Source organism: Phoca vitulina, unplaced genomic scaffold (genome assembly GCF_004348235.1).
Source record: "Phoca vitulina isolate PV1807 unplaced genomic scaffold, GSC_HSeal_1.0 scaffold11, whole genome shotgun sequence".
Taxonomy (NCBI): Eukaryota; Metazoa; Chordata; class Mammalia; order Carnivora; family Phocidae; genus Phoca; species Phoca vitulina.
The window spans coordinates 31,851,722-31,874,903 of record NW_022589714.1 but is presented as its reverse complement, the minus strand read 5'-3'; the positions used below and the strand labels follow the sequence as shown (position 1 = coordinate 31,874,903).

General features: G+C 41.1%; 1 protein-coding gene across 1 annotated transcript in view; it reads right to left on the bottom strand.

Annotated features, from left to right (window-relative positions):
- PKHD1 (PKHD1 ciliary IPT domain containing fibrocystin/polyductin) overlaps nucleotides 1–23,182 on the bottom strand; it is a 440,651-nt gene that overhangs the window by 355,020 nt on the left and 62,449 nt on the right. Inside the window, exons 29-34 of the mRNA XM_032410150.1 lie at nucleotides 20,759–20,954; nucleotides 19,980–20,047; nucleotides 16,967–18,574; nucleotides 14,795–14,938; nucleotides 7,805–8,024; nucleotides 1,011–1,161 (exon numbers count right to left, since the gene is read on the bottom strand). Of these exons, the coding sequence (XP_032266041.1) occupies nucleotides 1,011–1,161; nucleotides 7,805–8,024; nucleotides 14,795–14,938; nucleotides 16,967–18,574; nucleotides 19,980–20,047; nucleotides 20,759–20,954 (2,387 nt within the window). The remainder of the gene's footprint in view (nucleotides 1–1,010; nucleotides 1,162–7,804; nucleotides 8,025–14,794; nucleotides 14,939–16,966; nucleotides 18,575–19,979; nucleotides 20,048–20,758; nucleotides 20,955–23,182) is intronic.

Sequence of the window (23,182 nt, the reverse complement as noted above, 5' to 3'; positions counted from 1 at the left end):
TTATTCAAAAAAGAAAGAAAGACAGAAAGACAGAAAGACAGAAAGAAAGAAAGAAAGAAAGAAAGAAAGAAAGAAAGGAAGAAAAAACCATGCCTACCCACCCAGGAAGTATAGTTTGGTATTGGGAAGGTTTGACTGAATGAAGCTACATTCACTGGAGAATCTCGGGTCGTATGTGACACATGATGGGCACGCCGTAAATGTTTGTTCCAAATAAAGGAGACAAAAAGAGGAAAACTGAGAATGGCTTTCATAATGAAAAAGGCACCTAAGGGAGTAGGTGCTCAATAAATATTATTTTTTATCTGTGTATCACGAGAAGCCCAGAGAGTTGTAAAAGATTATCTGATATATTTCCAAGGAGCCCTCAGCCTCTGATTTCGATTCTCGAAAATTCCCTGGGGAGGCTGTGGAATCTCTCAGGGGGGACTTTGAAGAGCACATTCTTCGGGGAGCCACTGGGAAGAGTGGTTTAGATGATGTCAAAACGGATAAATTAAGGTAAAGAGTCCCAGCAGTGCTTTACAGTTCTGATTTTCACGTAATGCCCTCAAAAGGCAAAGCTTCCACTATGCCCTCCACAGAAGAGATGAGCCAGATGGACCAGCAGACATCATTGTCCCACCACCTGAGGATGGCTGAGTGATTTTTGAAACCTTCCAGAAGGGCCTAGTTAAATTGAGGGCCATTTATTTCGTGAAGAAATAAACCACAGAGAGCCCCTTTCAAACATGCACGCGGAGAGCAGGACAAAACACTGAGGAGATTATCTGTTCAGAATTTGCTTTAAAAGAGCCCAGGCAGCACTCATTTGTTTTTGAGAAAATATATGATTAACCATAGTTAACTATGAATTTAGATGTTGTGCATTAGACCAGCTTCTCAAAGTTTGAGAGCATTTAATATTATATATCGCTGCCATTTGGACTAAATTGTTTTTTTAATGTACACAATATTACAAATTTAATTTGAGCTGTTTGAATCAGTCTGTAAAAAAGATTTGATTATACCTGAGTGTTCTGGCCCCGGCTCTTCCGTATCTCAGTAATCTTGGCGGTAATTGGCTGATTAGGCGTCTCACACTCCATCTTTGCCTCAGTTTCCATGGCGATGTTACAAGAGCTATTATAGATGAGAACTTCATCTCTTTCCACTTTAGGGCTGAAACGAGAGGGGAGGTTAAATGGGGTGTCATCAATCTTAATGAAATGCAATTATTTTTACTCTTATTAATCATTGCAAGCCATTAGCTTGTGGCAACTACAGGCCACCATTTGTCAAATTTTGCAAATTTCTGTAATTTTGTTTCCATTCTTTTATTGTTTATTTGTTTTCCTTTTATCTGCACACGCTGCAATGAAAATGCACATGGTAAATATCTTTCACTGAGGCCTTTCTCTTTTCCGAATCTATTAGGAACATTAGCAAAAGCTTCTCCAAAGCACAACTTAACAAGCAATGTGCACACAATACTTCCAGTTCCAAAAATGGAAGCAAATGTTGGGCAGAGGTGTTGTTTTTTTTTTTTCTTTTTTTTCTTTTTCCCTTCCCTCTTTCTGTTCTTACTCACACTTAGTGTTGGGGGAGTGAATTGCCTGAATCCCCCCAGGGCAGATGGAGAAATTGGAAAACCCACACAACTGGCTAACTGGTCCCTAATTCCAACTGTGAAAAAATGAGCTCATTTAGGCTTTCAATTCCCTCTCCCCAGCTGATGGCAATGAGGTTCTGTTGCTAGCAGTGGAACATTAACTTAGTAAATTAATTAAACTTACTTAACAGCCCAGACTAAGGAGATTCGATATATGTGCCAGTTATACTACCAGCCACTTGCTTTAAAAGTCCTCTTGCTTTAAGGAGAGAAGCCAGACTGGATTTAAAATGAAAAACAGCAGTGTAGCGCTACAGAAAGTCTAAAAATACGCTGTCTAGAGGAGGTGAAAGTGTGGATATTGCAGGCTATAGTCCCCAACAGGTGTGATATTTATTCAACAATAATCCTGGCTTTAGGCATTGTTGCAACTAACTCAGAGATTATTAGTAACAATAATGCATGATGTCTCATACTTTTCAACAACTTCATTCGTATGATCTCATTTGGGCCAGTAAAGTAGATAGAGGCATAAAAAATGTAACGTAAAGAGATAGAGATCAGGAGATTTGCATAAAGCCAAACACAGAAGTACAGCAGCTCCGAGATTAGAACCCAGGGGTCCTGTCTCCTAGAGCAGGACTCTCGAGTTTTGAGATGCTGTTTGAACATCTGCACGAAGAAGGCAGATCCCATGGGAAGACCAGCAAGGGCCACGGAAAGGACAAAAGGTCACTGCTTGAGAAACTATAAATCATGTCGAACTAGAGCATCTCTTCTCAAATTAATGTCAAAATGGTTTCTCCCGCAATTTGCTAGAAATACCAAGAAGGAGAACTACCACACCTACTTAGTCTTCTCTTCCTCACAGTAAAATATTCCCAGCATCGTATTCACCAAGTCAGGGCTTCCACACCCACTGTGCTCTAGACCTACTAGAGATTGTCCATATTTTAACACTATGCAGCCCAGAACTGAACACACATAGCTTGAGCTGGCCCCCGGGGCTGTGGTTCTTCTTTTACCTGAGTCCTCCTTCCCATGACACCTAACACTGTGCTTGCTTTGTAGCCCCATGCTGAAATTAAGATGGTGGTAAACTCAGAGTCTCAGAGCCACAATGCCTGAGGATTTCGCCATGTTGTATTTGTTCAACTGATTTTCTGAGAAGCATTAGCATGCAGAGGTTTGGCTAGGAAGCAGACCAGCTAGATTTGAATCCCCGAACAGATATCTACCTTCTATAGGACGTTATAAAGACATGACTCTCTAAGCTTTGGTTTCCACATTTATAAAATGGAGTTATAATCATCGGGTACCTATTTTATATAGGTGTTGAGGGGATGGGGTGAAATGCAGCCTACAAAGTGATTTGCAAAGAATCTGGCACACAGTAAGTGCCCAATAAAGTTACAGTTTTTGGTGGTACTGATGTTGGCGCTATTATTGTTGAAATGTAAATGCGGGAATTACATGTCATCTCACTGATACAGATCCATTGCTCAAATGCGTTTTGAACCTGGAGCCTGTCTTGTAACTACAAATCCATTTAGCTGAGCCATGCATGATCCAGCGGGTAGACAGAGCCACAGGATAAATAAAATGTTCACTCCTAAAGTGTCACTTGTACTCAAAGTTTCAGAAAAGAAAAGCAAAGTAATTTAACTTGTAAATTAAAATGTAATGTAATATTTAGATAAATATGGAAACATGATTGAATAGAAGGCAAAGTCCACATGGATTTTCCAAATAAAACACCTGACTTTAAAGCTAGTTGGTGCTGGCAGCAGGCCACTTTGGGCTTGGCAGCTAGAACCTTCCTTTTACGCCTGGGGGTGGGGGTTGGAGTTGTTAGAATAGTTGGAGAGGCTCTCTCTCTCTCTATTTCCACCAGAAATCACTTATAAATATATCAGGAAGGAAATAAAGTTGGTTCACCACACCATCATGTTCCTTATGAACCAGTACCCAGATAACTACAGACAGTCCTTGACTCACAATGATCTGACTTAGGATTTTTTGACTTTATGATAGTGTAAAAGCAATACCCACTTAGTAGAAACCACACTTCCAATTTTGAATTTGGATCTTTTCCTGACTAGGGATATATGGTACAATCCTCTCTCGTGACGCTGGGCAGCTGCAGCTCCCAGTCAGCCACACGATCATGAAAATAAATAGCCGATACACTTATAGCCATTCTATCCCCATACAACCATTCTGTTTTTCATGTTCAGTACAGTAGCCAAGAAATTACATGAGACATTCAACACTTTCTTATAAAATAGGCTTCATGTTAGATGATTTTGCCCAACTGTAGGCTAATGTAAGTGTTCTGAGCATGTTTAAGGTAGGTGAGGCTAAGTTATGATGTTCGGTAGGTTAGGTGTATTAAATGCATGTTCAGCTTATGGTATTTTCAACTTACAATGGGTTTATCAGGTCATAACCCCGTTGTAAGTCAAGGGAGATCTGTACTTCTATTTCCGAAAGCTCACAAACCATATGATTAATAATTCATTCTAGAATTTTGTCAGGGATAACACAAGCTTAGGTGTCTAAATTTCCAGAATTCCCTTTTTCCCTTTTTAGGCAAGGGAAAGAGTATTTGGCCATTTCCTCTATCTGTTGTGTGCCCCTACTCATGTTCACTGCCAGCAACTAATGATCCTCAATCCTACAAGCAAGTATTTTGTACTCAGTATATAAATGATCTGGGATATAGACTTGAACTCAAGGAAAGGAGTGACCAACTTCCTGTACAACCTTTTCTGGTCTTGAGCTTCTACCTGTTGATGAGCCTTCCTCTGCCCTCTCTAGGCTCTTCATCTGCAAAAACTAGAGAAAAATGGGTTAAGTCACCCAACAATCCTCTCATTTGTCAGTGGCAATGCACTGTCTTCCATAATCATGTTCTTCTTGCTCTGAAAGAGTTAAAACCACTTTCTGTTAGCTTAGACTTTTTTACAAGCTTTAGATCATATTTCGTTTTGTATCTTTCCCTGGTAATCTCATTAGAGGTTATTTTTCATTAAAAGTCCATCATCAAAAATAGCCAAGACACCAGGATATCAATAGACTAACATTTATGAAACTTAGAAGTTTCCTAATAGCTACTATTCTGTGTTTTCTTCCACAATAATCCTATGAATTAAGTATAAATAGTGTATATATAGACATACACAAATGTAGATAATATAGTTGTGCATGCACACACGCACGCACATAAATATTTATTTTGAGGGAATGTGATAAACATTTTTGGTCCAAATGGTGGAAAAGAGACTTCTAGCACCTAAATTTCCTGACTCCTAATCTGTGGCTCTTTCAGTTGGTCTAATCAGATCCAAAAGTAAGCAGGTAATCATGCACGCACTCTCTAGGATAGGCATCAAAAACATTTGCAGTGTTTCTGTCTCCCTCACTTAGCCTGAAATTGCTTCTGGTGGTTCTGGAATCTCACTGAACCACACACTTCAGCCCAGGCTCTCATTGCTGATGCTGAAGGCACATCATCGTGCCAAGTACACTGTCAACCAAGGGGTCTGGGTTCCAGTCCTGACACTGCCAAGGCTGGACTGTGTGACTCTGGAAAGATACTTAGTGTGTCCTTAGAATAGAATCTAAACTCCTTACTAGGGCCTCCAAGACCTTAAATACCTCCCAGAGCTCAAGTAGAGAACTTTCCTTCCTTCTTACTCTACTCCTACCCTTCTGGCCTCTGACAGTTCATAAAATGTGATGGGGCCTTTGCATTGCTGCCCCTACTGCCTGACCATCCATAATGACACCTTCTTCTCCTTAGCTCAGCAAAAGACCTTCCAGAGAAGCCTCCCCCGAGCACAGTGTATATAGTAGTCCCCCATGATTTTCCATCACATTATAGCCCTTATCACAACATGTAATCTTGTTTATTGTCTGGCTTCCTCCTCTACCCTTAAAGGTGGGGATTTTGCCATCTTGTTCCTCACTGAGTTACCAGCTCCTGGCACAGTACCTACAACATAGTAGACACTTGATAAATTCTGAATAGACGGATGGATGGATGGATAGACAGATAGATGGATGGATGGATGGATGGATGGATGAACTGGGCATATTTTTGCCACAGATATATGTCTACCTTTGCCAAATAACATCAGATCCATAGAGGTAGTGGCTGGCAAGCGGATAGGATAAAGCATTTAATGGAAATGAGTTCCTTGCAAAGATAATGGCAAGTAGTTCTCCAGGTTCACAAGCATAATCTTAAGAGGAAACAAGGTAAGCCATTTGGCATATAACTTTTAATACTACTTGTATAATTATAGTTTGTTTTCTGGTTATTAAATTAGTATATGTTCCATGAAAAAAATTCATAAAAACTCAATGAATAAATGTAAGTAATACTCCAATCACCTAGGGTAGGCACTCAACATTTAAGAATACATTCTTCTAGTCTTTTTTCTGATCATCTGTTATATGTGTATAGAAACATATGTACTATATACACCATTAATATTAAATCGATACAGGGATGCCTGGGTGGATCAGTTGGTTAAGTATCTGCCTTCAGCCCAGGTCATGATCCCAGGGTCCTGGGATCGAGTCCCGCATCAGGCTCCTTGCTCAGTGGGGAGTCTGCTTCTCCCTCTCCCTCTCTCTCTGTTGCTCCCCCTGCTTGTGCTCTCTCTCTGATAAATAAATAAATAAATAAATAAATAAATAAATAAATAAAATCTTTTTAAAAAAAGATTAAATCGATACACTATTTTGAGACCTGTCCTTTTTACTTCCCAACATATGGTAAGCATTTCCATCTTCAGTTAAATATTCTACATCATGATTTTTAAAGGTTTCCTAGGATATTAGTATTTAAATTCATCCTTTAATACTAAATACTTCATTCCAAATTTTTTGTTATTATACCTAAAACTTCAAAAAATGTAGTTTTTCATAAATATTACATCTTTCTAACTGCCTTCTTAAAATCCTAGAAGTGAAATTACTAGAACACAGGGAATGGAGACTTTTAAGTTGATCAGTGCCTATTGCCAAATGATATCAATAAGAAGGGCATCACTTTTAATAGGGTCTGAGGCTGTTCCCTCAGCAACTTCTTGAGTAGAGAAGAACATAGAAGAACTTGAAAGAATTGCTGGGGGGATTTGGGGAAGTCTTCATATTCAGCTGAGCTAGGACCTGACATGTGTTTCTTGGTATCCAGCATTCGTGAGTTCTGAAGTCCAGTCCTGCCTGAGTACAACCGCCAGTACCCCATTCCCTGTATGACCTAAACAGGGTTCTTCACACCTTCCAGAAAGCAACCAGCCAAGGAGGCTCCTCTCTTCCTCTGGCTAAACACAAACCTCTCTCTGGTGATGATTCGTCCTAAAACACAGGCTGTCTTGGGACATCAAAAAGTCAGACTGTCAGCAAAAGTGCTGGTTATCTCTTTCATTCTGGGTAATGAGTCTTGTTTATTTTTAATTTTGAATGGGAAGATAGGCCTTCATTAAACAACCAGGTGTGACCTCTCTATCTAGATAAGAAATAAAGAAGAGTGCAGGGCGACATTCGGCACTAAAATTTCACACTGCATGGGAAAAGAACTGCTGGCGGAAATTAAGGCTGTCCTGAGTCACCAACAGGATCACACGTTTTCCTTAAGCGTGTTTAGAAAAGAGGGTTTTACCTGGAAAGTGGTGGTATTGATTTGTTTGGTTTTTTTTAAGTTCAAAAAATCTTCATAAGCTTATCGCTCCTAAATCCTAGATCTACAGTAATTCTGCCTGCACATCCCCCCTTCTTTTGAATAAACATTGTGCAATCTGCTAGATTTCTCTATGACTTTTTTTCATACTTGTGAATCTGTTTGGAAAGAAAAGAAAAAGGAAAAGGGAAAAGAGCCTTCTGTTTTTCATAATGTCTAATCTTTTTCCCCATTGGCATTCACCAGATGTTGCTTTGGATCGGAAGATAAATATTAAAATCTAAGCAAGAACAAAGTGAGCTGTTTACTGGGCAGATTTTTCAGATGTTCTCTCGAACACTTGAAAAGACAGGAGATGCTTTGATATGCAGACTGGCTGGAATCCACAACGGAATGGTCCCTCTCACAAGAGTGGTAGGCCCTGGGGGCCGTGTCCACACAGCCTGCAGTTCTTGATGGTTCCATCTGTCCATTGGCCATGCATTTGTGGGGAAGGTCAGGGAGGGAGAAGACAGGGTTACCTGATGAAAAGGCCTGAGAACCAGGGGGACGTTGACTCTGTCCAATGATCTGGTACGAAGAGGCATTGGGGACTTTCTTCACAAATGTAGAGGTAAGGCCATGACTGGGGCAGTGTCTCTGTCCCCACAGTGACAGTCAAATCACACTGCACGTATGTGTGGCTGGCGGCTTCACAGCTCTCCTCCGCATGCTTCAGGCCACACAGGAAAGCCAAGGACACTGCGGGAAACACTCACAATTAGGTTAGGCAGTAACCACAGAAAGAACTAAAGAAGATGCTGTTACATAAATGCATTTCATGTGTTGCCCCTTGACCAATAGGAAAATAAAATTATCAGTTTACTTTTCTTAAACATGCATGATGTGTACAAACACATACAGAAGAATTTTGTAAAATATGAGTCATCATAATAAGAAAAACTCGTATGACTCTATAAGCTAACATAAGGTCTAAAACAATTGTGATGCTCTCGAATCTGTCTCTTCGTCAAGCCCGTCATCTTCCTCCTCATCCTCATAAATAACCCCTTGCATTTTTTAAATCACGTCCTCACATGGGTTCGTATTCCTAAATGAGAGATTGTTGAGTTTTACTTGGTTTTGAATTTTATACAATAGAATACATGACATATTTTTGGACCTGCTTTTTTCCATTCAATATTACAGTGCCAAGATTTACCAAGTTCCATATTATCACATAAAACTTGAGAATACATTTTCACTGATGTTCAACACTTCATTGTGTGAAATTACTACAGTATATTTACCTATTCTCTTACCAATGGACTTCTGGCTATTTCCCAGTTTTTGCTACTACAAACACATACTAAATTTCCTCTAGGGTATAGGCCTTAAAGAAAATTACTTGTTCATAGGATAGTACTAGTTCAACTTTGCAAGACAGTGCCATATTATTTTCAAAGTGCTTGTGCCATTTTACTATAGCCTACCAACTATAGTCATGAGTTTCCATTACTCCACATAACTGTCAGCACTTGAGATTATCAGACTCTTAATTTTGGCCAGTCCAGTACAAATACAATGGCATCCCATTCCAACCTTAATTTGCATTTGCACCATTCCTTTTTAGGTCAAACAACTTTTTATATGTCAGAACTCATATTTCCTCTTCTGTGAAATTCCTCTTTCTGTCATTTGCCCTTTTTTATACTGGAACGTTTGTCTTTTTCTTATTGCTTTGTGCTCTTTATATATTTTGGGTACTAATCCTAGAAGGTTATATGGTTACTCATACTTTCTCCAGGTTCTTGGAGAGCCTTTTCATTCTCTTGATGGGATCTCTTGATTAACCGAAGTCCTTGGTTTTTATATAATTTTAACTATTAACATTTTATGAAGAAGAAAAGCAATTATTTGAAGCCCTTTGACCCTTAGGCCACTTCTTTCTCAGTCATGAGACACAATGTAAAAAGCATCAACAAGGCAGACTGGCAATAACCTTTAAGAGGAAGATTAACAAGTCTCTACATGAGATGGTTGGGGAGCAGCTCTGTTTGAAAACCTTAATAAAGCAAAAAAGAAAAAGAAAGAAAAATCTCTCCAGCCTTCTACCTCTGCAGCTAACCCGTCAATGCAAGTATGGAACAAATACTACCAAGGACTGTGGGCTTGAACCCAAGCTGCCCTACCTATATCACAGTACTGCATACATCAAAGGGCACAGGAGACAAGCACATGTGAGAAGGTTTATAATTGTTCAATCACATCCAAATAGTATTATGGCTGCTGGTACATTCCAAAGCCCCTGACACATAGTAGGTTCTCAGTGAATGTGTTCAGGATGAATTCACAGCAATTAAGATGGCTGACAGTAGGACTCTTGGGTGGATAGACAAAACGAATGGACTTTCCAGTTAGTAAGCCCTAGGGCAAATATAGGCTTAACCCCTATAAAATAATGAACTCATTATGGGTGATGAGGTGGATGCAAATTGACAAGGTGGACTCTGAAAAGTACCCAGGGCTGGCGGTCAGAATCCAAGGTTCTGCCACGAAATCGAATTGTGTGACCTTAATCACTGCAGCTTTTCATGCCTCATGGAAAAATTAAAGTTCCCATGAAGAAGTCATGCCATCTAACTCAAGGTATAAATGCAAGAAACATGAACATCAAAGATTTTGCTGATTTTTAAAAAAATACAAAGTACTTTCATTTCAGTGAACAAGATGTTTTGGCAACCCATCATATGAAAGAGTAGAATCCTTCTTTGGTTAGAAGCGCAAGCGGGGGAGAGAGGTAAATACAGATGACACCAAAAGCAGCAAAAGCACTTCCTCAGAGCTCCACCTTTATCGCCCCTGCCCCCCTGCTGAAAGAAAACACATGAGCAGCACCCGGGCAGGGGAAAAGCAAAATAATAATTAGGGAGGCTGGAGTTCTAGGCCCTCATCCACAGCCTGGAATGAGAAACACCACTATCCTTAGTGTGCAAAATCACACTACGGAATAAAACTCAGAGCGTGGGTCAGAATTCAAAGTGACCTTGGTAAATTAGAGAAATTACAGAAATAAACAAAAAACCGAATGAAAATAGGAAGGCCGTAAACCACAGGAAAAAAAAATAAGAAAACTTGTGTAAATATCAGACGAGGAATGTCCAGCTGTGCACAAGCACGTCAGGGGAAAAAAAAAAGAAGGAAAAAAAAAAAAAAACCATCCTCGGAATAATTGTAGGTAACAGTAAGATTATAAACCAGCAAGACAGCGACGTGGTTGTAAAAACCAATCCGGTGCCAGATTCAAGGCAGGCAATCTTCTGAGGCTCCCTGATGGGGCCAGAACTGGCTTACACAGAGGAGCTGTGTAGTTGGAGACTTCAAATTAGGGGGGAAAAAGGTAGGAATTCAGAGAGGGCTCGGAAGAGAAATGCCAAAATGTTTAGTTAGTGGAAAGTTTCTGATTCATTAGGTTGCCCCAAAATTTGCATTTCTAACAAACTCACAGGTGCTGATGCTGATGCTCCAGCAACAACATTAATATGATATTCTCGGGGCGCCTGGGGGGGCTCAGGCTGTTGAGCGTCCAACTCTTGGTTTCGGCTCAGGTTATGATCTCAGAGTCCTGGGATTGGGCCCCACATCAGGGTCCGTTCTCAGCATGGAGTCTGCTTGAGACTTTCTCTCCCTCTACCTTGCCCTCTCTCCCTCTCTCCCTCTCTGTCTTTCTAAAATAAATAAATAAATCTTTTAAAAAATAATATGATATTCTCAATAATAATGTAATTCTCAGTAATAATACCCTTGAGAACCACTGTGTTAGAAGGACTGAGATTAGTCAGCATTCTGAAAGGCTGATTAAGTTTGAAAAAAGGAGTGTGGGGAGCATCAATTAAGTAAAAGGATGGATTGCTCTGACAATGGCAATTGAGGAACACGGCTAAATGTTGCTGCTGTGAAATAGTCCTCTTCAAAAACCTTTTAAAATATAACAGATTCTTAACTAAATTGGTTATATGCAATCCTATCTGAAAGTAGGGGAATTATTAGCAATTTCTAACAATTTGTGAGACACATTCTGTTTGATCATTTGATGTCCATTACAGACCAACTTTCTTGAAAAAAAAAAATACACAAACAAATTCAAAATGTTTTATCCAACTCAGGAAGTTGACAGAATCCGTGAATACCATCCTGGGTCTGAAGTAAGAAACCAATAGAGTTGGCTTTCATCAGTTCCTTTCCATTTTTAGACACTGTAATTAAAAGTCTTTAAAAAGACTTTTTCTTTTTTTATGAAAGAGGAAAGTAAGTCCAATTATCCATTTCCCAAGTGAATGAGCTGCTCTTGCACAATCAGTGGGTGTTTGGTGACACCTCGTGGCAAAGGTCAGAGTTACAGCTTCCAGCTTCTGCTTTCCTTCTTTAAAAATCAAGGCATTTTGATAAAAAGCTTTTGCACAGCAAAGGAAACAGTCAACAAAACCAAAAGACAACCGACAGAATGGGAGAAGATATTTGCAAATGACATATCAGAGAAAGGGCTAGTATCCAAATTCTATAAAGAACTTATCAAACTCAACACCCAAAGGACAAATAATCCAATCAAGAAATGGGCAGAAGACATGAACAGACATTTTTCCAAAGAAGACATCCAGGGGCACCTGGATGGCTGAGTTGGTTAAGCGACTGCCTTCGGCTCAGGTCATGATCCTGGAGTCCTGGGATGGAGTCCCACATCGGGCTCCCTGCTCAGCAGGGAGTCTGCTTCTCCCTCTGACCCTCCCCCCTCTCATGCTCTCTCTCTCTCTCATTCTCTCTCAAATAAATAAATAAATAAAATCTTTAAAAACAAACAAACAAAGAAGACATCCAAATGGCCAACAGACACATGGAAAAGTACTCAACATCACTCGGCATCAGGGAAATCCAAGTCAAAACCTCAATGAGATACCACCTCACACCAGTCAGAATGGCTAAAATTAACAGGTCAGGAAACGACAGATGTTGGTGAGGATGCAGAGAAAGGGGAACCCCTCCTACACTGTTGGTGGGAATGCAAGCTGGTGCAGCCACTCTGGAAAACCGTATGGAGGTTCCTCAAAAAGTTGAAAATAGAGCTACCGTACGACCCAGCAATTGCACCACTGGGTATTTACCCGAAAGATACAAATGTAGTGATCTGAAGGGGTACGTGCACCCCAATGTTTATAGCAGCAATGTCCACAATAGCCAAGAACCAAGACGTCCATCAACAGATGAATGGATAAAGAAGATGTGGTATATATATATATATACGATGGAATATTATGCAGCCATCAAAAAAAACAAAATCTTGCCATTTGCAATGACATGGTTGGAACTAGAGGGTATTATGCTAAGCGAAATAAGTCAATCAGAGAAAGACACATACCATATGATCTCATTGATATGAGGAATTCTTAATCTCAGGAAACAAACTGAGGGTTGCTGGAGTGGTGGGGGCTGGGAGGGATGGGGTGGCTGGGTGATAGACATTGGGGAGGGTATGTGCTATGGTGAGCACTGTGAATTGTGTAAGACTGATGAATCACAGACCTGTACCTCTGAAACAAATAATACATTATATGTTAAAAAAAAAAAAAAAAGAAGAGAAGATCGTAGAAGGGAAAAATGAAGGGGGGGAATCGAAGGGAGAGACGAACCATGAGAGACTATGGACTCTGAGAAACAAACTGAGGGTTCTAGAGGGGCGCGGGGTGGGAGGATGGGTTAGTCTGGTGATGGGTATTAAAGAGGGCACGTACTGAATGGAGCACTGGGTGTTATACACAAACAATGAATCATGGAACACTACATCGAAAACTAATGATGTAATGTATGGTGATTAACATAACATAATAAAATAAAATTTAAAAAAAAACTAATGATGTATTATATGTTGGGTAATTGAACATAATAATAAAATAAATAAATAAATAAATAAAGGCATTTTGAGAAGTACTCTTCTAAACTTAAATCAAACCTTTTAAGATATAACAATTTCTATACCTCTTCTTCTATGAGTTATCAACCTTCCAATATCACAATTTACCTGTCCCCAAAACCTCAGTGATTTTTATTTTGTACTTCTAATCAAAACTGTGTCCTGACATAATACTAAGGAGTTTTCAAAAGTTAATTAACTTAAGCTGTGTATGCGTGACAGCCTTTTAAAAAGACTGTAGCAGTATTAGTTATATATTGGAAACTAGAAATATGGAGTCTTGGTTTTCTGTTTGCACAATTTCCCAATTCATTCATTCCTTCATTAAGCATCAATCTGACACATGCACTGTGCCAGCACTGAGAAGAGTACTTCTCAATGGAGTCTATGCCCAAGAGGGAGAGTGGAGAAGGGAAGAAGCTTAAACCTAACTCTTCCACTTTAAGTTTCCTATTGTGGAATCTTCCGTGGAATAGATCTCTCTTCTATGATGCTCTGCTTATACATATGATGATAATAGGAAATTCCATTTCTAGTTTGTATTTTAAACAAGGATCATTTCTCTCTCTCTCTCTCACTCTCCCTCCCTCTCTCCCCCCTTCCACCCCCTTCCCCTTCTTGGCTAAGACAATCTAATGTCAACTGCCATCACCAATTACCCATGGTGGAATTTTTGTCTAAGCTCAGATAAAGTGATGCTTTGATCACTTTGTAAATCTTTTACCCACATTCAAGTTGCAGACAGAAGTTAGGAATATAATTTAAAGCATTATTCTGAAAGCATGTGTACAAGTGGTTTCTAAGCACATAGGTACAAAAGCTATGATTATGCAAACAAGTTAATCAGCTGGCTAAGCTGGTCCTCTAGTGATAATGGCAATTTCTTCCCTTTGACTTTTTTTCTGATGCTCAGTGGGTAATTACCCACTATTAGAAAGCCCCATCATGGGACTATCAAAACTTTGTACCTTTCTCTCTAACAAAGACACAGCTTCTTGTACCCCAATTTACATGACAGCTGTGATGCGTAAAGCAATGAGAGATCACGGTGTTCTACTGAGTAACTCCCTGGGCATTACAGAATAAGAGGACAGTGTTCATGTTGGCTCTTTTGCCTATGATAAGAATTCCAGAACTGGGCGCACCAGGGAAATACGCAAGAGATATCCAGCTCGCTGATCTAATCCCTACACTAGTATCTCCAATAAGCAGATGTTTTCAACAATTCCACCTCAGAACAAGACCAAGAGATTGTATACTCCATGATGTCTAAGGCTGGCATTAAAACTAATATTCAGAACTCACAATTACTTTCTCCATCATCATACGACAACCATCAAGAACACGGGTGATAATTTTCCATTGCCATTAATATGACAAAAGTTATTCTGAACCGTTTTAAGAGGCAGTCCCATCTAACATTTTAGATGGGGAATAGAGAAATCCTCTTCCCAAGAACACATAGAAAAATTGGGTGTCAATACAGCATTGATTACAAAAATGCAGTTAACCAAAGAATATCATTTTTATGTACACCCTTAAAAAAATATGTGGCATTTGTACAGACCATCCAGGGGCAGGACCAAGCAGCTGAAGGCTGACACTGTAGCATTAGCCAAGACCTGGCAGGGAGCACCACACACAGCAGCTGAGATGTTCCCTGGAGAAAATCCTGCTCCAAACACATGCACAAGCCTTCCACCCAGGCAGCCTTCAAAACAAAACATAAGTTCATGATTACAAACGCAAATCTCTCTTTCTCTACTTAACTCAAAATTCAGATCCATGCTTTCTTGCTGCCCCCTCATTCTTTTTCTGCCCTCCAGAATCTACAGAACTGGCTTTATGTTCCAGTATCCTTAGCATCTTCCCACTAAGCTCTGGCCTCCAGAGACTGGAGTCCTTGTTCTGTCAGATTCCAATCATATTCAACAATCTATAAAAATGTAATGATTTTTATATAGAAAAGTAACGCTTATTTATCATTCTTAATTTTTTTATACCAAAGAGTATACAATGAAAGTAAAAGTTCCACTAAACCACCTAGCTCACTCCGTAGAGGTAGCCACGTTTGGTTTCTTGTGAATCCTTCCAGAATTTTTTAAGCATCTATATTTTTATACAAAGAAATTTTTTCTAGGGGCGCCTGGGTGGCTCAGTCAGTTAAGTATCTGACTCCTGATCTCGGCTCAGGTCTTGATCTCACAGTCGTGAGTTCGAGCCCCGCACTGGGCTCCATACTGGTTCTTTTCTTATTTCTCCTCTCTCACTATAATTAATGGTGCCGAGGAATTGTACATTCATTTGCATAAAACTGTTGCAAACTGTTAGAAGTGGGATTTCTAGGTCAAAGGAAAAGTAAGGTTTTAGATTTGATGGATATTGCCAACTTTCTCTCCAAAAGAATGTTGTACCAGTTTACACTTCTACCAGCAACACAGGACAGCACCCATCCCTGATGGGTAAAAGTGTAACAATTCCAAACAAACATCATGTTTTGCTTCAGTCTGAGAACCAAAAAAAGTAAATGTCACCTGGACTCTCAGAGATGTGGCAACCTCTAGTCCACACTGAGATGGAGTTCCAGTGTCTACTGCCCTCAGGTCAAGTCTCGGTGGTTCTTATACCCACCTGACAAACCCAAGAAGAACACTTTGCTTAGGGTGCATTTCATAGCCCTGCTCTCTCATCATAAAAATCATGGAATCGTAGAAGGAAGGGGACCTAGGGATCATCCAGCCCAAACCCCTTTATCCATAGAAATGTACCCCGCTAAATTACTAACACACTCAGGACCAAAATCCCAATCCCTATAGCATTCCACCCAGCCGAGGCCAGAGAAATTTGTTCTAAGAATTGACTTGGTTAGCACTTCATCGGTGTTAAGATTCAGCTCCCTTAATTTCCCTGTTACTTTCTGCATCACAGTCAAATTTGAGCGGTCTCAAGTGCAGTAGGGCTTTACCTGAACAGAAACCAAAGCCATCACTGGAAAAAAAGGCAAGGCAAATTTCAGTATATCTATCTAAAAGGAGAAAACAGGGGCGCCTGGGTGGCTCAGTCATTAAGCATCTGCCTTCGGCTCAGGTCATGATCCCAGGGTCCTGGGATCGAGCCCCACATCAGGCTCCCTGCTCCACGGGAAGCCTGCTTCTCCCTCTCCCACTCCCCCTGCTTGTGTTCCCTCTCTTGCTGTCTCTCTCTCTGACAAATAAATAAATAAAATCCTTAAAAAAAATAATAAAAGGAGAAAACAGTTCAACCAATGCAATCATACTATGCAGCTGACCTCTTAGTGCTGGGGTGTGGATTCATCTGTGAAATAATTCCAAAATGATAAAAGTTAATGATATTTAATAAGTTTTAAATAATTCCGGCTGGCAGAGAGGTCTAAGAAAGAGGTGACGGCACCTATGTACTACTTACGTGATCAAATTATGAGCCCCTCCAGGTGGAATCATGGAAGACACAAATTAAATCACGTTAAGAAATCAAATTAAAATAAAATCACACTTCCGGGATCTGCACAAATTCCTTGATTAAAAAAAAAACAAAGCCTCATACAGGGGGCATGCCAAAGACAAGTTTTAGGAGGAAACGTGGACTGTAGGAGGCCAATCAGTCTTCTCTCTCCTTCTGTCTTTCAGATTGCGGTTGATTTCCTACCTTTTAGAATGGTAACAGTAGCTATTAATTCATTTACATAAAAAAAGAGGTCTGTCTGATTTGCTTGACTTACCAAAGTTCTCAGTCACTGCCGAAATAGTGACTGTGGATGTGAAGACCAGGACGGATGAGGCCCAGCCCCTCATGCGGTCGTACCCTCTGACTGGGTACTCCCCAGCAGGAAGGGATCTGACCACACACTGGAGAACCGTGTGGTTGCCAGAGACACCCGCACACGGTGACATCCCAAGAAAAATGTCAACGTTCTCAGCTCCTGAGACCCGGGCCACCACAAAGGTTAAGACATCATCAGTCTGAGAAATAGAGAGTAACTGGGGGGTGAAGGTACTGCTGTAACCAATGATTCCCATCCGGTATGAAAGTCCATCTACCTCGAGGACCAGGCCCACAGAGCCGTTTCCTGCAGGAACAACGCACTGGATGAGCTCGGAGCTGATGCTCACGGTCAGGCAGGCCTGCCGGCCAACGAAGACTAGTGTGCTGTTCTCTCCTTGCAGAGCTGCACCCTCCATGGTCAAGAGGCCTCCGCCATGGATGCTGAAATTCTTGGGGAAAGAATGAGACACTTGAGGCAAAATGTAGAAGTGTCCGGAAACGTTGCCAAAACAAGCATATCCAATTCTTGTATGAAAAACAGATACATAGTGGAGTCCTGGGGTCAAGTCACTTATCCAGCATGCCACATGGCTTGCATTCAAGAAAGTTACAACACAGGGAAGGTGATTATCTACAAACACCATTGGCTCATCTGCTGTGATGTCTAACTTCTGACCCCTAATTAGCACCATGGTCAGAGACCCACTGATGTTAGTGGTCAAGGAGTCCACGATGGGAGTTGTCTCTTCCTGCAAGAAAAGAGTGCAATTGCCCTGACACTCACCGAGTAGCCCATTGACCAGGACTGTGATGTTCAGGGTGAAGGAAGCATCAGGCAAGTGGTCACCCACTCTGTTAATCTGGCAGAGGACTGTCTGGTCCGCCAAGCTCAAAATCACACAAGTAAATGGACCTGAAAGGTCCACCCGAACTGACCTCTTCCTAGAGTTGAGAGCCAGCCCTCTCACTGTGAGTACAGTCCCGCCACAAGCAGATCCATGGGTCGGCAAGATGGCCATTATCCGGGGTGTTATCACAAATTGTTGGGACACTGCAGACATGTTAGCAAACCCCATCTGCTTTTGACGTACTTGGAGAGGATAGATGCCCGCCTCCAAACTGTGAAGAGGAAAAGAGCACCCAGACAGGCTCATGTTGCTCCTTAAGGACTGTGCCTCCAGATCACAGTTTAAGACCCCCAGAAGGATCACTGAGTTGGGGAGATTATTTCCTTCCACGGAGAGTTTCAGGCTGCTACTGGTCATTTCTCCTCGCACAGCAGTGACCACTGGTGTTGTTGCCGCTTCATACATGAAGGTAAAGCCCTTCCCCACCAGGCTGGGTAAGGGTCCTCGGGCAGAGGACACATTGCCAGCCCAGACCTCCACCGGGGCTGGGACAGCAGGAACGGCTGCATCAGGCAGCAGGGCAGTGGGCGGGGTCTCACACCAGATGATCGTGTCTGTTGAGTTCACGATGTCACAGGTCCGATTACCCACAAGCACCCAAACCAGAGCGCAGTCCCTGCTGAATCCTACTCCCGAGATGCTGAGGATGGTTCCACCTAAAGCATGAACATCGAAAACAAAACTTAAAAGCTGATATTCAGAACTAGGAACTCACAGCACCTGCGCAAACCCCAGCGCAATTTAAATGGAAGGTGGGCTGTTAGCAAAACCTCAGCAACTTCATCTCACCCCATCAATGTTAAATTTGTGATCATTTTGGCAGGAGTTAGATGGGCTGAAATTCACGTAATAGTAAAACAATGTAAATTGTTATATAGGGGAAGGATGTTTATAATACTTCAGACAAAATTTTCAAGTATATTTATAGATCCTAGAAGCCACTTTGGTCAATGTAGACACTAATGAAAAATCTTATTTCTGGAAGTGTTCTTGTCACTGCTATGTTATCTGGCATGTTAATCTGTAATAATATTTTATATAATTATTATGTAGACAGAGTATATGTATAATGTCTATGTTAATGGAAAATCAAATCCCTTAGTCTTCTTGTCATTTGCCATATGATCTCACATATTATTCCCTATTATTCTATATGTTATGATGTAGAGTATATGTAGATGGTTCTGTATATATTCAACTTATACACTGATAAAAAAATCCAACTTGTTGAAGTCTCATACTTATCTTCTATATTATTCTATGTGATAGTCCAATAGTCCATATATCATGTAGGCATACCTCTGTGTGTGTGCATGTGTGTGTTTTGAGACATCTCAAGAGCCACTGAAATATTGAAACATGCTTGTGATCCTGCTACTATATTCCTAGATTTTGTCTCTCTAGTTGAGGGACGAGCAAGCTCCATCTTCAGAACAGGGGTTGGAGCAAGGTACCTCATATCATGACCAAACTTGCAGTCTAGGCAAGCAACCTTAAAAAGGATTTTACTATACTCAAAAAGGATAAAGCACTATTACATACACTATCACAATGATTATTCACATGGAGATATAGAGCTTTCAATTTTTTTCTAAAAATGGATAGTTTTCCAGATTTTTGTCTTGTCCTTATATCTCCCATATTGACATTTGTGTTTCTAACTCCTTCTGGGTCCTTCATCTGCACCCCCAGAGGAAAGTGAAGACACCAGACTCATTCCTTCTCTCCTTGCACCTCCAGTATCTAAAAGGATAACATAGGATGCTCTTCCCTTGTTTTTCTAATATCCTCTAGAGATGTGCTATCCATTGGGTGTTTCAGCCTCTTCTCATCAGACAAACAAAACCAGGCACATCTTGTCATAAAAATTTGTCAATTTCCTGAGCTCACTGGGGCTCACCGGTTTCCACACCCTTCAAAGTACACCCCTCAATTCCCAGAGCACAAGGAAAGCTCCTCTCCCTGATGTCCCATCTCTGGTCTCACTGGTTCAAATCCAGGAACACAACCTGAATATCCAGTGAGCAGACCTGCTGAATAAATGATATGAGAACCACTCACCCAGAAGGGACCCACAGCAAGGTTCAATGCTGAAAACTTCTGTGATGTACTGGATGTGAAGATCAACCCTGCGGAGAATGGGGAGATTGTTATAAAATAACTGAGTCAGAAAGAGAGAAAGGAAGGAACAAGACAGAGAGACACTGGTATTGGGGAGAGAAGAACACACAGGGAACAGTGATGGAGAGCAGGTGTGAATGGCACTGCCTCACAGAAAAGAAAGGACACAGTGGGGAGAAAATGTTGTGTGGGATATTTTCCTGGGCCAGTATCATGTGGTGGCATCAGCCCCATACAGTTTAGCTAACTTTCTGGAATGAGGAGAGGAAACTTCTGGAGAAATACTAGGCAGAGGGACTTTGGGGCAAAGAGGATCTGAGCACAGCTTGGGCAACAATTGTAAGCCATTTATTCAAAGCCCCAGACACAATCTTATTAAAGGTCTTATTTAGTCACAGACTCTAATTAAAGCACAGAATATACCCCCAACACATATAAATGCTCACCGCACCCCCATCTTAACCAAAGCCATGACATCCTAGTTCCAGAAAGTTTCTCTTCCCCAACTAATAAGCCAAACATTGCCTTTGGATGGGTCTTTAGAGTGAATTGTCCAGGAGGGTCTCTAAGATTTCTTCAAATTGTATGATTCTCATGTGTTTATCGCCTAACTTCAGAAGAAGGGGGGAAAGTGAAGACCTAAGTCAAAGCCAGAATTCCTCAACTGAATCACTAGACCATGAAAGAGACCTAAAATGAATGGCAAGCATCCACCTCACCCTCGTGAGCGAATGCTGACCCCATTGATGGAGACTGAGAGCCTATGGAGGCCGGCGGGCAGCGGAGGCAGCACCACCTCTAGGCCCTGAGGCATTTGCACGTGAGCTGGAGCCACAGTGTCCTGAACGTGAACTTCCACATCCAAATCGGTGTAGTTTACCAGAAGTGCCATTCTGATGAAAAGGGTCTCGCCTCCTGCATTGAAAAGAATCCATTAGCCTCTACGATGTGGGTTTGTGACCTCAACCACTTATGCAATCTAAACTTATCTTTCAGGATTAAATACATGATCAGCCCTGTGCATACCACTGTAACTGAACACTTCAATGCCAGTCGAATTTTTTTCATGAAACTTCTAGTAACTCTCAGAATAATTGAGCCACTGCCTACAATCTCAAGGCATAAAAAGCAAAATTGTCAGGACTATTGTACTCCAGAGGCACTAATTTAACTCCATGCAAAAGCAAATCAAGAGGTACAGATCTGAGATTCAACAGTCTTGCACAATTCACAGCGCTTACCAGAACACATACCCTCCCCAGTGTCCATCACCCAGTCACCCCATCCCTCCCACCCCACCCCCCACTCCAGCAACCCTCAGTTTGTTTCCTGAGATTAAGAATTCCTCATATCAGTGAGGTCATATGATACATGTCTTTCTCTGTTTGACTTATTTCGCTCAGCATAATACCCTCCAGTTCCATCCACGTCGTTGCAAATGGCAAGATCTTATTCCTTTTGATGGCTGCATAATATTCCATTGTATATATATACCACATCACCTCTGAAACAAATAATGCAATATATGTTAAGAAAGAAAAAAAGAAGAAGAAGAATGTAGCAGGAGGGGAAGAATGAAGGAGGGGAAATCGGAGGGGGAGAAGAACCATGAGAGACGATGGACTCTGAAAAACAAACTGAGGGTTCTAGAGGGGAGGGGGTTGGGAGGATGGGTTAGCCTGGTGATGGGTATTGAGGAGGGCACGTTCTGCATGGAGCACTGGGTGTTATGCACAAACAATGAATCATGGAACACTAAATCTAAAACTAATGATGTAATGTATGGGGATTAACATAACAATAAAAAAATAAAAAAAATTTTAAAAAAAGCAAATCAAGATGCAAAGATAAATCGAGAAGTAGTTTGGGGGGCTGATGGTCTTCACAACCAGCACCCAGCACCCCAAGTCTTTTTTTTAAAGATTTTTTTATTTTTGAGAGAGAGAGCATGCATGCATGTGCATGAGTGGGGGGAGGGGCAGAGGGAGAGAGAGAACCCTCAAACAGACTCCCCACTGAGTACGGAGCCCAATGCGGGGCTCGATCCCAGGATCCTGAGATCATGACCTGAGCCAAAACTAAGAGTCAGACACTTAACCCCCCAAGTCCTTTTCTTTAACTTCCTCTTTGCTGCTGATAGAAGTCTAAAGCTATACTTTGTGTACACTGAACCCCTTAATAATGCTGTGTAGGAGTGCAGTACCACAGAGCGCGCTGACCACTTTCACACATGGCATCCCATTTCGTCCTCACGCTGTCCTCATGACATAGACAGAGCAGTTAGAAGCGCTAGCATTCAGCTTTTGAGGAAAGTAAGGTCCAGCAGTCAACGTTTAATAGCTACTTACGGGAAATATCAAGGCCTAAGCCCAGTCCTCTCTTACATTTCAGTGCCTTTTTAGTTTAATTAGCAACTTTACTAAAATGCCATGTATGCTATCGACACTTTAATTCAATTCCTTTTACCTTAAATAGTTACTGAGTACCAAGAAGATGCCACAAAGGGAATAAAAATAAGTTAAACACAGACCTTGCCTTCAAAGAGACTTCAAAGTTAGTAAAATAGGTGTTAAAATAGCTTCAGTACAAGACACGCTGTACGAGGTGAAAATCAAGCAGTGGGTTTGTTCAAACCACACCAGCATTCTGAATATCCAGAAAGACCTCGTGGACAAGATGGTGCTTGAAATTCTATTGGAAAAATAAGTCCCAAGAGGAAGTGATAAACAATAGGGGGTTTACAATTCAATTCTAAAAACTTCACAGTTTTACCCAAAGTCTTTTGTAGCACTTTCTCATTTAACCGTCCAGTGGCTTGGAGAGAAGGAAAGAGAATTGGGTGACTTTCTGGAAGACCAGATACATGTATATAGTCAGGGACTCTATGGGACTAGGTCAGGTTGATGGTGGGTATATGGCTGAAGACCAAGAAAGAAATCCTAAGGGGTTTTTACCTAATTCAGTAGATAGCAGAGCCCTCCAATGGTTTCTAAGCAAGAAAAGGATGTGATTGAAGCTTTCTTCCAGTCTATTAAGTTAATTGGAGAGATAGGGGAGGAGAAATCCAGTCTTCAGACAACGGAGTGTCAACAAGAGCCAGAAATCAAGCATGCAACGGCAAGAGTGGAAATAAATACATGTAC